General features: G+C 43.1%; 1 protein-coding gene across 11 annotated transcripts in view; it reads right to left on the reverse strand.

The window, feature by feature from the left end:
* Positions 1–11651, reverse strand: part of PHF21B (PHD finger protein 21B) — a 188451-nt gene extending 176800 nt beyond the window's left edge. For 2 of the 11 annotated variants that reach the window (XM_081191693.1, XM_081191694.1), the window contains exons 1-2: positions 11255–11647; positions 10328–10393 (exon numbers count right to left, since the gene is read on the reverse strand). In XM_081191693.1, coding sequence (XP_081047819.1) covers positions 10328–10393; positions 11255–11308 — 120 coding nt within the window. In that variant the 5' untranslated portion in view covers positions 11309–11647. Of the gene's footprint in view, positions 1–10327; positions 10394–10713; positions 10894–11254 lie in introns of those variants that run through there. The other 9 variants (XM_081191695.1, XR_014007554.1, XR_014007555.1 and 6 more) reach the window with 9 other exon arrangements.
* Positions 11652–12101: the final 450 nt, after the last annotated feature.

Raw genomic sequence — 12101 nt, forward strand, 5'->3', positions numbered from 1 at the left:
AACCCGGTCCCCATTCAAAATCCTCAGCCCTGCCTCTGCTCCTCCTAACATAGCAAGCAAAGCACAGTCTCTAAGATAGTAAATGCCGTTTTCATCAACTAACAAGGCAGAGCACATACAAATGAACCAATCAGGGGGGGTTGAGTGAGCTATCAGTGCTAGGAAGCAGCTAGTCTGCATATTCCAGTTGAGTCACCACAGAGAAGAAAGTAGAAGTGGGGGTGGTGAAAAGGGAGAAAATAAATTACTGTGTGCAACTCCATCTGCAAACTGCTTCTCCCGCACTGGTATGTAATAAAATGTGTTGCTAAGATACGAGCTACTAAAGAAGTTCATTAAAGGACACTTTAAACAAAGCTGCCAGACTCTTTTCCCTTTAAAGACTGCTTATTTTGTTCTGTCCCTTATGATTATAATTAGATCATCTATATGAGGATTGCACTTCATTCAAGCCTACTCAGCAAAGAATGTTAATAAACCCACGTAAATAAGGCATGTGCACATATGATCTCTCTTTCTTTCTGTCTGTGTGTAAGTGTATGTGTGGTTTGTGCATGAATATGAGTTATGGATGTTTGGCAGGTGGCAGAGTAATAGAAACATTAGAGGTTCAATGCTTTTAAAAATAATAATAAAAAAGAGAAATACATCTCTGCAGTCACCTCTTTCCTACTTATTCTTCTACTTTAGATTTTTCCCAATACCTTACTTTTATACACTGTGCCCATACCTTTTCAAAATATATATCTTAGCTACAGTAAACTGGAACACCATGGATAAGTTTGGCAACAGCATCAATGTTCTGTGCTAGAGTTCATGCCAAAGACTGTATTATATTGCATTCAGTGGCTCCCAATTAGCTAAATACTGCAAACACACCCACCCCGTTTTTCAAAGCATGAACCCCTACTTTTGAAATTTTTTGATATCTCTATGGTAGTTCTTGATATGTGAATGGTGCCATGGACCCGCTGGGTAGGCTACGTGGCACCTCTGGGGTCCACGGACTACCAACTGGGAACCACTGAGTCATAAACAATAACATGAGGGTCAAGATTATTTATACTTTTTCTTAACAGATTCTCCCCTCCCCTCTTGCACCCTTTGAACTGAGTTCTGCATACTTATCACCAACCCACAAAATGTCCTAGATGTTTAAGCATTAATGCTATAGGCCATTTGAACCAAAGTTTTGTTGTCAAAGAGGCTCTGAGTTTATCAACACAGTCTTAGGTCTGTTGATTTCTGTGGGTCTACTCTGCATATGACTTTCACTGGAAATCACCCAAGACCCTTAGAGGTTTGATTTGAGGGAGAGGATAGGAAGAGGAATGAAACATCATTCCCAGAGGGATTTACATTTTTTAAAAAATACATTTTTCAATTTAATTGCTATGTTTTCTTTTAGGGGTCTTGAATCTATATGAAATTATAAACAAAATTATGTGCATGATGTGATTCTGCTCAAACAGAGAAAAGGCACAGAGTGTGGTATAGGTACAGAATCCAGCTTCCTGAAAGCTTCAAATTTTTTTGTTTTAAAAATAAGGTTTCTAGTCCTTAAGTCTGTGAAAAAATAACAAAGTAAGAGAAATAATACAAATGGGCTATTTTGCATAATGTATACAGGCCACAGAATGAAACATTCATTGGAGAGGAATTTGTACAAAACTGTCATTTTCCCTTGAAGAGGTATCTATAATCACCTGCCATGTTAAAAACAGTTTCTCTTGTATTTCAGTTACTAGTAAATATTATATATATTTTAATTATACCTTTCAAACTCACTTATGTGAGCATATTACCTTTCTGCCTGAATGAGATCAGGAGAATTATACACAAGAAGGGAGTCCTGACTTGCATTTCTAAATCAGTCATCCCTTCTCATCTTTTTTATAGAGAAAATCTTCAACTCACCAATAAATCTTTAAGCAATCTCTATTCGTTCAAAGAGCTCCAGAAAGTGGAAATTACAGAAAATACACTTTAAGCTGCACTGCATGTGAAAGGTATCAATGTTCTCATTTGACTTCTGTGACTCAAAATGCAATGCACCTCCCTTTAAAAAGGAAAACTTTTGGTAACCCATTTTTATGGTCCACTATTGAATGGAAAAGCAAATCCTTTCCAGATTACAAATAAAAATATTGCATCTCTCATGGAGGGAATAAGTCACTGTTAATGTAAGGAGCTCTGGGAAGAAAATCGTTGAGCAGGGATTCAAAGTTTCTCTTTCAAGCCCAATTACATACTCCTGTTGATTAGATGTAAGCAATCAGCCAAATTTTACATCAAACATTCTGTAGCCACAACTGCTATATTTAAAATCCCTGGAGCCAATTTCAGCTGAGGTGGGGGTGGGGGAGAGCAATTTCTCAAACACTCAAATCAACACAGCAGATGATTCCTGCAGACTTCCACTAGAGAGTTTCATATCCTTAGAGCAATCTCAGTCAGATCTTCTTCTGTTTTACTTTCTGTCAAGGAAAGCCCTTTTTTTCTTCCATCCTAACCTTGAGTTTCAGGTTTAGCTCTTCCAGGGTTAAAATTTATTATTTCATACAGGGTTTCCTTTGTTATATTAACCATAAGGGGTTGTGTGTGCTGTGTTGAAAGCACAGCATATATTAGATTTCAATAGGTGCTTACTATTGGCAGGCGGAGGTTGTAGCTAGAACTAAGCCCCATCAGCAATTTCATATGACACTCTAAAAATTGCTACTACATGACAATAAGTAGCTGATTCAAAAGGAAAGAAAGAAAGAAAGAAAGAAAGAGGAAGGAAGGAAGCTTAAGGAAGAATATTTTATACAGAAGTAATTTCTAATTAGCAAAAAAGACTTTTTTAAGTGTTAATTTTTTACTAAAGTTAATATAACTACCTAGTATATATATACATTTAAAATATACACCCCAATTTGCATTTCTACTGGATTCCTTTCGTATACATATCTTAAGTTGCAGTATGGGCTGCATAATTTCTTGAAGGTAAATTCTTGGAACTTCCTCCAAAGTACAGGGCTACGGTATCAGTTTATCATCTATAGACAAATATCCTTATTTGACACCATGGAGCCATACAACTTGCTACTCTTTTTCTCAGTTAAACATTGTGTATGCAATCCAGCCAAGATAAAGGAATTTAAATCTCACTGGGAAATTGTTTAAACAATTGCTTAAGTCTCACACAGAAATCAATGGGACTAAGATTTCTGAACTGAGGGATAGCTCTGACCAAAAGGTGTTTACAATGAGATAGTGCCACATCATTTATTAGATATAACAAAATCAGTCAATACCCACCTGCTACTAGTGCAATCATAAAGGAGCTGCCAGCACAGATCGACAATAGCATTGATACCATTTCCCAAACTCTAGAGACAGAGTATCATAGAAGATGGAACACAACTGAGGGCAACCATTCAACAAAGCAGCAGTGATACTGGACTTGAGTTAAGAAAAAAAATGCTGGAGTTGGTCACAATGGTCTCAGCTGAGGCTTTGGCTACGTCACTATGTTTCAGCTTAATTGAGGTTTTTGAGCAGAGGTTAGCTGACCATCTGTCATGGATGCTTTAGCTGCGGGGGTTGGACTAGATGACTCTTGGGGTCCCTTCCAAGTCTACAATTCTATTATTCTATGAAGTAAGAGGGGCTTATCTCATAGGGCTGATACAGCAATAATTGAGCCAATGAAACATTCTTGCCTGCTCCAAAGCTTATCTAAATAAAGCTTTAAATCTTTGTGACTTAAGTGGGAAACATTTTACCACATGCTCAACTCTTTTTAGACAAGTCAAAACTCTTGGGTCCATGAGCTCTTTGGATCCCAGTTGTACTGCTGCAAAGAAATAAATGCCCAGGCACCTTTTGCTACTTCATACATGGATATAATTTTCTTTTACAAACCTACATCATCAAATACAACTTCTTGGAACTTCCTGTTCCTCCATTTCTTCTTTGCCCACACTACCAATATGACCTTCCCTTTTCTTTCTTGGATTAAGCTCTATATGAATCAAATTATTAAACCAATGGAAGATCCATTGAAACAGGACTATTCTTCACCTAGAGTTGCAAGGTCACCTATTCTGGGTTTCTATAGCCTCCTGAAACAAAGGACTGTCCCTTAAACACAGCCTTATTGATCACCATACTGGACCTAATGTTTGGTAGGGCTGTATGCAAAAGAAATTGTTCAAAATAAAGCAACATGTAGAAACACTAAAACTGCTCATGAATGCCACATCAACTGACTGATTTAGCCAGAGTCCTATGCAAAAAAATTAAGCTGGAAATTAAGGTTTGCTATCTGTAGGCCTGAAAATATACTGAAAGAATAATTGCTAAATGGTGCATGATCTAAGATTAGGTCCCTACAAAACGCAGCACACACAACAAGTTTTTCAGTGCTCATGCTATCCTACCATCAGCTGTTCAATAATCAATTTTCACTCACTGCAGATTAGCTGTCCTCAACATGTAACAGGTAGCAAATATCTGTAAGCATTAAACAAGAACAAATTCTAAACAGCATTGTTGCTAGAATTCCTTTTTCTGAACAGACAAAGACATTGCAAGGAAAACATTACTAAATCACAGAGATAATCATCATAGTCAGTTCCTCTAATGAGGCATCATGGGATTACTGGAGTTATTATAAGAGTCATCTTATTGAAGAAATTCAAAGTTAATTGAAATCAATTGTACTGTTCTGACAGCAGGTGTTTTAAGTGGCTAAGATATCAAAGCGAACTCTTTAAAGCAGTTACAACAAATGTTACATTCACTTTTCTCAACCTCTAGCACTTCCAAGTGAAGAACTACAATTCCAGTTTGCTGTTTGGTGTTTTTTAAAGCAATCTTTCTTCTACCATCAAGGTTTCTATGGAACAAAAACTGGTCAAAATATCTTTCACTGCAGTGGATGGCCTGAAGTTCATCTGCTTCAGGGGTTTGTAGAAGGGGAAATTGTTATCCTTAGCGGAATTTCAAAAGTTTAATGATTTGATTTCCATTTTGGCAACTATTTTCCCCAATGAGGTGCCAAATCTTGTCACAACTATATAAAACAAAGAAAATGTTTAGCTGCAAATGTATAAAATGCATTCTCTCGGTCATCCTCTATTTGCAAGTAAGGTATTGGTCACGATCTGAGTGGTTCCACTCTACAGTATACATAGAAGACTTTCCTCCTTATAGAAGAGCACAGGAAGTCTCTGCACACACACAGAGACCTGGATCATGGCTCCATCTTCTATTTTCATTGATACTTATATTATCTACTTTATTTCATGCCTAACCAAAGGAATCACTGAGCTCCAGCAAAAGTCATTACTTTCTGCTGAAACATGTGTAAACTGTGCTGCCATTTCAAGACACCACCTAGCTACCTTTGATTTGAAAAGCCCAGCAAAAACAACCCCTTGGAACAGATAATATAATACGCTCCATCAAAGATATAATTTGCCTACACATTCCCAGTGCTTAAGAAGAGCACCTTAATTCCGAGAAGTCCAATGCATCCCAAGAACCTACTTCCAGTCAGATCATAAACACCAAATGACAGTCAACAATTTAATTCCAGATATGCTACCCTCAAAAGGCAAAACCAGCAATAACACTATCTTGGAAGAGTCTGTCAGAGACTAATGTTGATTTCTATGTAGGTAGTAAATTACAGCAAAGAAATGAAGCAGCGCCCAAGTGAATGGCATATACATAATGCCTCTCAGGAAGACATATTTTTATTGCTGTGCTTCAGGACAGGCTTCTCTGAATCGAGGGTTCATCAGCAATGAAAACACAGCAAGTCTTCCACATGCTCACTGCTGATTTCCAAGATCTGCTTTACGAGTCAATACTAATGTCAGGTTAGAGTTTAACTGTGCAATTATTAAGTAGGCAGTTCAAAAAAAAAAGCAGCAAGAGGAGTTAAGGGATGCCTAGTAAGCCCAGGCAAACATGCAGCGGAGTGCTTCAGATGTGCATTTAAAAGGACAATGCTGCTTTTCAGTGAAGGCCTTTTATTTACATATACATGCTTGTTCCTTGACAGTATAGATAAAAATGTTACAGCTGTTCTGTAGGTGATGGGGATTCAAGGTGTAAAAGCACTGGACCAACTAATGGAGTCTTCACACATCATATCTTGTTAAAGAAGACGTAAACCCATTCTCAAATAGTCTTACAATTCATCAACATTCTGGAGGGAGGGGTAGAATGTGCAGGTATACTAATGTTTGCAGTGAACAGAACCCACACTCTGGCTTTGACTTTGGGGACAAAACGCAAAATGAAGTATTGATTCAAGATGCATTGGGGGGGGGGGATTGCAATCCATCCTTGAAAATATTGCAGAAAGTATTTAAGTCTATAGGAGAAATTAAATTAAATTACTCCAGCTAAGTTGCATCCCATATAAATCCATTTTTTAAATTGGTAATATCCTCAAAACACTTCGCATTTGTTTTTGGAAACCTTGATTTTTAAAAAATAATAATAATGGATGAAGCCTATTAAATTAATCAGGTAGTCACAATAAGAATCTGATGCATGGAACAAAGAACAGAGAAGGATTTCTCCTATCTTCACTATACACCCAGGGGCAACAATCCAGCATGGCACAGCAAATAAATAGGACTTTTCTGTTCTCTACTTTCTACCCTGACTAGTGGGAGTGGTGGGACTCCGAATGTGGAGGCCACACTGTTAAGCCCCATTGCTGCCCACCAAGAGTTTGAGTTGGTCTCTAACACAGCAATGCCAAATGGGTCTGCCCACAGGGAAGTCAAATTGAGTTCAATGTAACACTATGTCCAACTAGGCATAGAGGAGTCTATCAGCAGTGGTGGTGCATGACAACAGCAATGACATCTAGTTGTACACTATGGAAGAGTTGCAATGGTATATGTTCCTCCTACATGGGAAGTTTATGGAGTGTTTTTGTGATGGTGTCCTGCTTCTCAAAAGATTCTGGTTGGCCACTGTAATAACAGGATGCTGGAATAGATGAGCCTTTGGTCTGATCCATCACAGCTCTTCTTATGTTCTTATCTACGTGCAGCTAAGGTAACCTGAATCCAACCCAATGGCCATGGCCAATATATGTGGCTGGTATGGTTACACATATTCTATTTTCTCTTTCAATTAAAAATGAACACAAAATATGTATAAACATAGGGCCTCCGGGTTGGGCAGTCTTCATTCCCATTGATCCCAGATTAGCCCTGTTAAAGTCACTGGAGTTATGGACTGCAGCCAGAATTTCCATAGCATTTTCACCCAGTCACATTCATGAGTTCCACATTAGCAGAATGTAAAAACGAAAATGGTACCTGAAAGATATAGATGGGAATATGAATAACTTGTACCAGTTAAAACCACCATTCCTAATTCTACTTCCCAGAGGTCTGTTTAAATGTTTCACAGTGAACTCTGTGTCTTTTGGAATGGGGAGTCTGATTTAAAACATGAAATCCAAGCTCACATGCAGCAGTCCTCTTCCATGCGAGGCAAAAACGGGGGGGGGGGCGAGCTTTGGACCTTTTCCTTGAAGAAATACTATTACTTGTATCAAAATCTGACTCCAGCAACTTTGTGATCTGTATTTAGGCTGAGGCTTTAAAACTCCTATCACTCTTCTCTCTGTGCAAAGGGAGATTTCCTATCTGCCTCCAGAGGTGACAGTGTGCAGCACAAGAAGACACTGCATCAGCATCTGGTCTTATACCATTGTATAAGTTCTTGCTGCATAAAGCAGGCAGAGGAAGCCTGTCGATGGCATCTGCACTTTTCAATGTAAGTAGCAGTTGAATCCAAGGACTAGTTAGCTTATTGCATAATTTGGAGGGGGGGCAGGGTTCTTTTAGTGTATCACACAGGCATTGTTGACAATTTAGTTCACAAAGTGTTGCATGAGATTGGAAATGTCATCCTGCACCCAACAGCTGCATCAAACCCTAATTTTCCAAGTATGTCTCTTTGCCTTATCTGAATTCCAGCATGGTACATAATAAACAGCTCACCAATTACTATCATCATAAAAATTTCAATAGCCTTGAAATAGTTGTTATAATGCAGAGAGGAAGAATCACTTTAATGCAGTAAAATCATCCACCACCGACTATTTCCCTTTCAAAGACAGGAAAACATAAACAAATGTATTCTCGGCAGTGTGAGGCTGTTACCTTGCTTTAATAAATTCTCTACTCGGTGCAGTAGCAGAATCAATATAGCACACTGTTTTACCCAACAAGAAAAAAGGACTAACTGCTCTAAGCTGCTGCTTCCTTCCCCCACCCCCAAAGAAAAGAAACTATCTGATTTGATTCCATACAGTGATTAAACATCTTTGTGCTCTGCTGAGTAGGGTATTCTGTCCCCTCCCCCACTAAAAAAAAATGGCATCAAAGCAATCAAAATGGTAATGTTAAGCATGAATTGCGGCCCATCCCCCCGCCTTCAAACTCTGCAGACTTTTCTCCATGTCATAAAGAAACCAACACCCCTTCCTCACAAAATGGAAGCTTCCACTACCAAACTGAGCGAGCTGACAAATTCTGGGCTGCGATCAATCGGGACAGGGAGGGAGGGGCGGCGCTGGAAATGCTCGCACCCATCCAGGCACAGGCAGATAAGATAGGCAGCCAACGTCGCCTCGCCGCGCATTCAGCGGGCGAGGATGAAAAATAGGCTCGGCTTACTTTTTAACTTCCACCACAACTATATATATGGAGCGGGGGGGGGGGAATATTCCTTTCCGCTCTCCGTCCACCGGCTTCCTCCCTCCCCTCTCCCCGCCCCCCGGGTACGTATGGCGAAGAGGCTGGAAAGACTGTTTTTAGGCGGGGGGGGGGGGGGCGGAATATGATCCAGGCGCTATTCCAAGTTTTGGTGCTGAAAGAACTGCTGCATTCCGAAGGAATCGCGATCGATTCAGCCGAAGGAAAAGGGAAAGGCGGTTGCGCTCTCTCGCTCTCTCCTCCGCCAAAGGGGCTTTTGCAAAGCTGCAGGAGCAGGCGAGGAAGGGGGAGGGGAGGGGAGGGGAGGGGAGCCTGGCGAAAGTTGGCTTTTATGGGGGGGCGGGGGGAGGGGAAAGGACAACCCGGCAGCTCAGCGTCGAGATTTCTAAGCCGCTGCGCGATTCGTGCATTGGAAGTACCGAAAGTCGAGCGGGGCGGGGGGGGGCAGGGAAGGGGGCTCCTTGTATTGTGTGTGGGGTTGGGGTGTGTGTGTCGTTTTAAAGCTCCAGAGATGCGCGGGGAGCTGCTGAGCGCGCCGTGGCATCTGTTCGTGGTGCTGAAACGCAGCAAATCCCCAGCCCCGCGCCATCAGCTGATCTGAACACCAACTCACAATGCGAGACAACTTTCTTTCAGCTTGGAAAAGGGGCGAGGGGAGGTGGGTGGGAATGGAGGGGAGGACGGGGGGGGTCCGTCATTGCCCTCACGCACACCAGGGTCGCCCGCTGCAAAATAAGAGACACCTTCACAGAGAAAGGCACAAAAAAGAAAGTTTGTTGGAAGGAAGGTGGTCGAAGGCATCTCTTTCTATAGTGTCTCGCTTCTCTCTCCCTCCCCCCACTTTACCCCCCTCAGATTTGCCTAAGTAGACAAAGCTATGCAGGAGGGGTGCAGGGCTGTGTGTGTGTGTCTGTGTGTAAATGTATATACATGAACTCGATTCCGAAGCCAGCAGGTCAGATCAAGCCAAAGAAAGAAGACGCCAAGTGTGTGGAGTGGGGGGGAGGGGAGAATACACACACACACACACACACACACACACACACACACATATATACATATCTGTATCTATGGAAGCAAAAGCAGCTTTCCAATCAAAACCAGCACTCAAGGCTTTCGAAGTGGGATCAGTCCCCTTATTCTCAACTCTCTGCTTTTGCACGTTGCAAGGAAGTGAAAACAAACTAAGCAGAAGACCAAATAATTTCCCATATTCCTAAAACATGTCGACCAACTCAAAATGGACGCCTCGGTGTGTGTGTGTGTTTTTAAAACGTCTAACTACAGCATATCTCTTTTTGTGTATTATGGTTATTAATATAAACACAGTGCCTGGCAAGGCAACAGAAAACTGGATCCCTCATCTTTAAAACCTTTTCTCACTTTAGGCTCCCTTTAGTAAACATGAGTGTTTTATTCACTGGTGCGGGTATTTTTTTTTTTCTTCCGGCCAACGCGGATTCTTTGAGAATGTTTAGAAAGTGCTTTGTAAAAGAGAGAGAGAGAGAGAGAGAGAGAGAAAGAAAGGAAAGGAAAGACGAAACCCCATCCACAGACACATAACTGAATCGATTCATTCTTACTTGTTTTTCATTAAGAGCAGCTATTCTCGATTGCCTCTCATGGATTTGTTTCTTAAGATCACCGTTCTGTAAAAATGGCAATAAAATGCAGATTAGAGACCAAGTGTAAACTAAGGCCAATTCAGAGGAAACTTGCGCTTAGGAATTGTTCGGGGGCAAAAGCCCAACCAAAAGCATGCACAATAAGGAAAGGGGGTGGAAACAGAATAACCCCCCTAAGTAACAAAGCTCAGCCCGGTCTTCAAAATGAGATCTCTTACTGATAAACTTTCTCATCCTGCTGTCCCAGCAGAACTGCACTTAACACAAGAAAGCTAAAATACTGAAGAGGATGGGTTTTAAAAACACACACTCAACACACACACACACAACAGATCTGCATTTACCTGTGGATCTTGCTTCATCTGTGCAACTAGTTTCTTTTTAAAAATGCCCCTTAAAAGAAGGAACTAGAAAGAGTTTCACGTGTAATGGATTTTTTAAAATGTGTGTGTGTGTGTGTGTGTGTGTGTGTGTAAGGGGGAGGGTGGGGGTCTGGAACAAAGAGGCAAGTAAACACAGCGAGTCAGTTTCAAGCAAAGCTCATAAATATTCAAGTCTCGTCCTAATCTCTCCAACACACATACACACAAGTGCCAACCGCAATGTTAACTCCGGATCGCGACAACAGAGAGACACACACACACATGCCAAAACTCAGCCAAACAAGCTGGAAAACTACTTTTGTGAAGTGGTCCCCCCGGTGAAGGGCAGCGGAGGGAGGCTCCCGGAGACTCTCCTGCCCCCGAGACCCCCTTTCCGCCGCCGCCCGCCCCCCCCCGGCCGAGAGACCCTGCGACAGGGAGAGCCCCCCGCCACTCGGGAAGCACGCGGGGCTGGCTGCTTTCGGATCCCCTTTCGGGCGGCAGCCTCCGTCTCTCTCATTACCTGGTGACACTGGATTTCCACTTTTAACGCCTCGGGCAAGCGGCGCAGCTCCATCCTTCCAACTTGCGAGGCACTTTTCGCCCACTTTCGAATCCCCGCGAAGTTTGGTGGCTTTTCCTCTCCCCTCACCCGCCCCGCTTGGCAAGGAGAAGCCACGGCAGGCCAGCCGCGCCGGGCGAAGCCGCGACCAGCGAGGGGCTTCCACGCGCCCCCCCGTCAAAAAGCGATAACAACAATCGAAAGAAACAACTAGTCAGGCTGCGAAGCAAGTTCTTTGCCTCTTTGCTGAGGGACGCGGACAAATCACTCACTTTCCGCCAAACTGGGGGGGAGGCTACCCCCCGGCCGCCCCCCCGGCCCGCTATCCCCATGGGCCCCTCGGCCGCCCCTGCTCCGCCCAGGACCCGGTTAATCGCCTCGCGCAGCGCCGCCGCCCCTCCAATGGGGGCCGAGGAGACTTCCAAACGGGAGGGACTATATTTCCTCCGAGTGCGCGCCTTGATTTCACTTTGCCTCGGGAAAAGTTGTGCCACGGCTGCCAATGCTAATGCGGAGTTGCCCGGATGGAGCGAGGCAGGGCGGGGGGAGGAGGAGGAGGAGGCGAGAGGGAAGCAGCCCCCGCTCGGAGCATGCGCGGGAGCAGTAGTGGTCCCAGCGAGAACAACGGAGGGATGGAGAGAAGCGGCGAGGCTCCGGCGGCGGCGCAGCGCGTGAGAAGTTCGAGTGGCGAAGAGCCCGTGGCCCCGGGAGGCGCCGAGGGGATGCTCAGCCCAAAGAGAGCTGTGAAGCCCTGGCCGCGAGGGGGGTGCCCGGGAAGCAGCTTGGCTGGCCTGCCTCTCTTGCACAG

Source organism: Podarcis bocagei, assembly GCF_964188305.1.
Source record: "Podarcis bocagei genome assembly, chromosome: 4".
NCBI classification, from domain to species: Eukaryota; Metazoa; Chordata; class Lepidosauria; order Squamata; family Lacertidae; genus Podarcis; species Podarcis bocagei.